Consider the following 5,591-nt stretch of genomic DNA (forward strand, 5'->3'; position numbering starts at 1 on the left):
CTTACCAACTCACCAAAGGGGAGGATGTTGATAGTGCATGGAATCATTTCCATTCTTTTTTCATTGACGTTATCACGGAATGTGTCCCTCAAAAGACTGTCTCATGCAAATCAAAAAAATCCACCTTGGTTAAATGGGGACTTGCGAAAAATGTGTCGCAAGAAACATATTCTTTTCAGAAAATGGAAAAAAACAAAAAATGATGAACTCTATGCCAAATACAAAACTATCAGAAACAAATTAAGTAATGAACTTAAGTATGCTAAACAATCTTTCTTTGACAATCTCCTTGACAATGATTCTCCTAGCAAACGTTTTTGGAGTTATTGCAAGTCCAGGTCAGGTAAATCTCTAATTCCTGATAGTGTTCACCATAACGGCACTTCTGGTACCACTTCGGCTGAGATTGCCAATATTTTTTGTAATTTCTTTTCCGAATGCTTCAATGACTCCAATATTTCTGACATTCCATCTATGACATATCTTCCTTTATCTCTCTTTGCAGTTGTTCCAGCGATGACATCCACCCCTTAATCTCCAAGCTTAACAACAACTCAGCCGCTGGGATTGATGGAATCACAAGCCTCATGTTGAAACACACTGTGGTTACTGTCTCGCCTATTCTTTCTGATATTTTCAACTTGAGTCTCATAACTGGCCGTATTCCTGATGCATGGAAACTGTCTCGAGTGATCCCTGTTTTCAAGTCTGGGGATCCTCACGCTGCCTCTAACTACAGACCTATCTCTTTGCAACCAATTTGCAGTAAGCTTCTGGAAAAGGTTATTCATAGTCAAGTTTTGCAGCATCTCATCAACAATAATATTCTCACAAACAGACAGTTTGGTTTCTTACCCAAGTCTTCCACCACGGATGCACTCTCAACTGCTCTTTATGAATGGTACAATCACCTTGAGGATCGCAAAAGCATCGCTATGGCTCTTTTTGCCCTATCCAAAGCCTTTGACCGCGTCCCCCACAGCCCTCTGTTCCATAAACTCCGAGCTGTTGGTATTTCCGGTCCACTCCTCTCTTGGTTCAGGTCTTACCTGTCCAACAGGTCCCAGTTGGTTGCTATCCGTGGTGTGGACTCACAATCTGTTCCTGTGCTTTCTGGAGTTCCCCAGGGCTCTGTCCTGGGGCCTCTGTTGTTTCTTGTCTATGTTAATGACTTGTGTCTTTCTTCCTTTTCTTTAAACAGTTCTCTTGTTCTTTATGCAGACGATACTACTCTCTTCAAGCCTATCTCTGCTCCTGATGACTTGGTTGATTTCCAATCCGACATTGATTCCATCCATTCTTGGTTCTCCCTTAATCACCTTTCTGTCAATTCCTCCAAAACAAAAGTCATGGTCATTTCCACTAAGAAGGACCCTTTTCCGGATCTCAATCTCACTCTTAACAGCATGCCTATTGAACGTGTGTCATCTGCGAAATTTCTTGGTGTCTGGCTGTCTGACAAGCTTTCCTGGAATCTTCACATTGATAACATATGCAGAAAAGCTCGCAAAATCATCGGCTTCATTCATAGATCTTTCCAATCAGCCCCTTCAGCATCCGTCGTTCTTTGTACTTGGCCTTGGTTCGCCCCATTCTGGAGTATGGTTGTACTACTTGGCATCCTCTTAACATAACCCTTACCAACCGTCTTGAGTCTACCCAAAGATTCGCCTGTCGTGTCATTCTTCAGTCTTGGAACCACTCCCATGAGGACCTTCTATTGGATTCCGACCTGCCTCTTCTTAGTAAGCGTCGTGATGTTGCTTCTCTGTGTCACTTATTTAAAATCTTTGCCAATCTTTGTTCTTCTCCCAACCCTTTCCAGCCTCATCCCAGACCTGGTCTACGAAACCTCAATTCCCGCGCTGTTCAAGTTCCTTTCCGCCGGCTTTCATTGTCCCAGAGATCATTTTATCCGTTTGCCTCCTCCATCTGGAATTATCTCCCTGAAGCTATTGTCAATGCTTCTTCCTCCAGGCCTTCAAATTGGCCATCCAGTCCCACCTCCTCTAACCAGTTCACATAATTTATGTTTTGTTTTATTTTATTCTGTTTTGATTATATGTATTTTCTAGTAATGTTTCTGATTTTAATGTAAGGGCAATCCTTCAATTTATTGTGTAATCAATATTGGATCTGCCTGGCCTTGTGCCAAATGTTATAAATAAAATAAATAAATATTTTAATATTGGCAAATTAGAAACAAAATATAGAATTTTGCTGCAGTTTTTGGAAATGTTCTACCCCATGACCCATTTTTCAAAATGTTATACCAAAGGTCTCTCTTCTTTCAAATTTTTATACCCAATTACTCCTTTTTCATTTTGTTATAACCTATTACCCATTTTTAAAGCATCATTTTATACAAATAGGCCCCTACTAAGCAATGTTAGTAGGCAGATACCTGTTACATTTAAGTTCAAAAGGACTCGGACTTGGCTCGAACTCGGATACAAATGGACTCAGCTCGGCTGAGTACAAGTTTGTCGTAGCCTTTATAAATATTTGTTTATTACACTTATTATATAATTATGTATTTTCAAGTTACTTGACACTTTGAAGCCTTCACATATTGCAATATTAACATAAGACTTGTCTTGGGTATGGGCTACAAATTACTTGCATGAAGCCTTTGTTGCAGCATTGGCGTATGTACATGATGTACAGGTTCTCATTCGTATGATTTAGTTCATGATTCTTCAAACTACCAATGCCTTTATTGAAATGCAGTCATGTGTTTTCAAGTTACTTAATTGAGTGAAGCCTTTGTTGCAGTACTGGCATATGAAAGGCTTCTCTTTGGTATGAATTCGTTCATGTGTTTTCATATTACTAGCCTGTGTGAAGCCTTTGTTGCAATATGAACATGTGTAAGATGTCATTCTGGTATGAATTCGTTCATGTGTTTTCAAGTAACTAGACCGTGTGAAGCCTTTATTACAGTATTGACATATGTAAGGCTTCTCTTTCGTATGAACTCGTTCATGTGTTTTCAAGTCACCTGACTGCGTGAAGCCTTTATAGCAGTATTGGCATATGTAATGTTTCTCATTGGTATGGATTCGTTCATGTCTTTTCAATTCACCAGACTGTGTGAAGCCTTTATTGCAGTGTTGGCACGTGTAAGGTTTCTCCTTGGTATGAATTCGTTCGTGTGTCTTCAAGTTACTTGACTGTGTGAAGCCTTTCTTGCAGTATTGGCATTTGTAAGGCTTCTCGTTGGTATGAATTCGTTCATGTATTTTCAAGTGACCAGACTCTGTGAAGCTTTTATTGCAATACTGACATTTGTAAGACTTCTCTTTGGCATGGATTCGTTCATGTCTTTTCAAGCTACATGACTGTGTGAAGCCTTTATTACAGTATTGACATATGTAGGGCTTCTCTTTGGTATGGATTCGTTCATGTCTTTTCGCGCTACATGACTTTGTAAAGCCTTTATTACAGTATTGACATATGTAGGGCTTCTCTTTCGTATTAACTCGTTCATGTGTTTTCAAGTCACCTGACTGTGTGAAGCCTTTATTACAGTATTGACATATATAAGGCTTCTCTTTGGTATGGATCCATTCATGTACCTTTACCTCATTACTGATTGGAGACGTTATCTCATAATGTTGTCCTTGGTATAATGCCCGTTTCGAATCGTTCTCATTCTCCTGCTTGCTTGTCATACTTGTTGACTCATTTCTACCCTTGCATTGGTCCTGAAATAATAATATTAGAAACCCATCTTTTCTACTATCATCAATGTTTTTCTTTCTGCTTGGTATGGGCAGATATCCAGGACTATTATTAAAGAACCTTCTGCAATATTTACACACGTGAGGCATCAGGTACCCCCCTACTCGTGGCCTTCTTGGAAGCATTCCTGAAACGAATAATAAACATCAATTCATGTAATTGAGGCAAACATTGGCGAATTTTAGCGACCTGTGTCATTATTGGCCTAATCACTAATTCTACTTCATTTGACTTTTCCATCAATTTCATAAAATTTCTCAATTTTCCAAATGTCTCATCGTACGGACAAAATACAATCAACAGAAATAGTAAAAGTTTGTTTTTGTTTCCTTCCAAGTCATTTCGGGTATTTCAGAGAAAGCATGACCAAATGTTTAGCGTACTCGCCTTTGGCATGTTTGGTGCACCAGGTCCAGGCTCAATTCCTAGCGGTGGCAAAAAAGTCCGATTTGAATTGAATTCGCAACATATTTCCGCTCTCCCCATGTTTTATTTAGAATCAGACATTGAGTACTCCGTTCCTCGGATGAAACATTAAGTCATCGGTCTCGCCTACAGAAACCCATACCAATATGTGTCGCAGTCAGATTCAAAAAGAGTAGGGTGTTAACATCGGACTGTCCCAATCCGTATGACTTGACCCAATGGAATATGCCGCCATTTCAGTCTCGTGTACAGAAACCCATACCAATACATGTGCCGCAATCAGATTCAAAAAGAGTAGGGTGTTAACATCGGACTGTCCCAATCCGTATGACTTGACCCAATGGAATATGCCGCCATTTCAGTCTTGTGTACAGAAACCCATACCAATACATGTGTCTCGCAGTCCGATTCAAAAAGAGTAGGGTGTAAACATCGGACTGTCCCAATCCGTATGTCTTGACCCAATGGAATATGCCGCCATTTCAGTCTCGCGTACAGAGACCCATACCAATACATGTGTCTCGCAGTCAGATTCAAAAAGAGTAGGGTGTTAACATCGGACTGTCCCAATCCGTATGACTTGACCCAATGAAATACGTCGCCATTTGGACGCTTTGTGTTATACAAGGTTATTGTCAAGCAATCCAAATAAACAAAACCCTTTGATATAATACATGTACTGGTCATATAAATTATAACTATGCTATCATATTCATGAACTCGACCTATATTTTACCTGGTCGCATCGATCACCAGTTTGGCTCGTTTGTATGTTTAGCGTTTAGTGGATCTAAAAGTTCAGGAACCAATTCCACTATTAATAATTAAGGATAATTTATTATGTACATTTTTCGGATTATAAATGTAAGTACTTTGTATCGGAAGCACTATTTGGAAATCATGCAAAATAATAATGATCACCATAAAATAAGTCCCAAACCATGAAACGTTTTCAACATTTAGCCTACTCGGTAGACAGAAAGGGTCATATTTTATTTCCATACCCTATATTTCACAATAATTGGACAGGGTCTCTGTTCACATATATACGTATACGTTTGTATGTTTTATACAAAATGTGATTCATTCCGTTGTAGAAAAACAAAATGTACCTTTGCAAACGCTTTATACAATCATCATGATCATGTAAAAAAAGAATATATACCCAACTCAGTGGCGGATCCAGAGGGGCAATTTGGGGAAAGAAATGAAAGATGCTGGAGCGCTTGCGCTACGCAGGGGGTGTCTGAGAAAAAGTTTGGTGGACCATTTTCCCAGCAAACACAAAATGTTTTCGACATCATTCGCAAAAGGTTATAAAAGGTTGTCAGAAAACGTTCAAATGTCGGGTTATATAAAGGGTACACTAATGGTGTAAAACGTTTTCATAACATTAAATAACATTTGTTGGTAATTTACTG

General features: G+C 39.2%; 1 protein-coding gene across 1 annotated transcript; it reads right to left on the reverse strand.

The window, feature by feature from the left end:
- Positions 1-2,488: 2,488 nt before the first annotated feature.
- Positions 2,489-3,833, reverse strand: LOC140142128 (uncharacterized). The gene has a single exon (XM_072164094.1). It carries the CDS (start codon positions 3,831-3,833, stop codon positions 2,700-2,702), a length of 1,134 nt encoding a protein of 377 aa, XP_072020195.1. The 3' UTR covers positions 2,489-2,699.
- Positions 3,834-5,591: the final 1,758 nt, after the last annotated feature.

This window comes from Amphiura filiformis, chromosome 20 (assembly GCF_039555335.1).
Source record: "Amphiura filiformis chromosome 20, Afil_fr2py, whole genome shotgun sequence".
In the NCBI taxonomy this organism is placed as follows: domain Eukaryota; kingdom Metazoa; phylum Echinodermata; class Ophiuroidea; order Amphilepidida; family Amphiuridae; genus Amphiura; species Amphiura filiformis.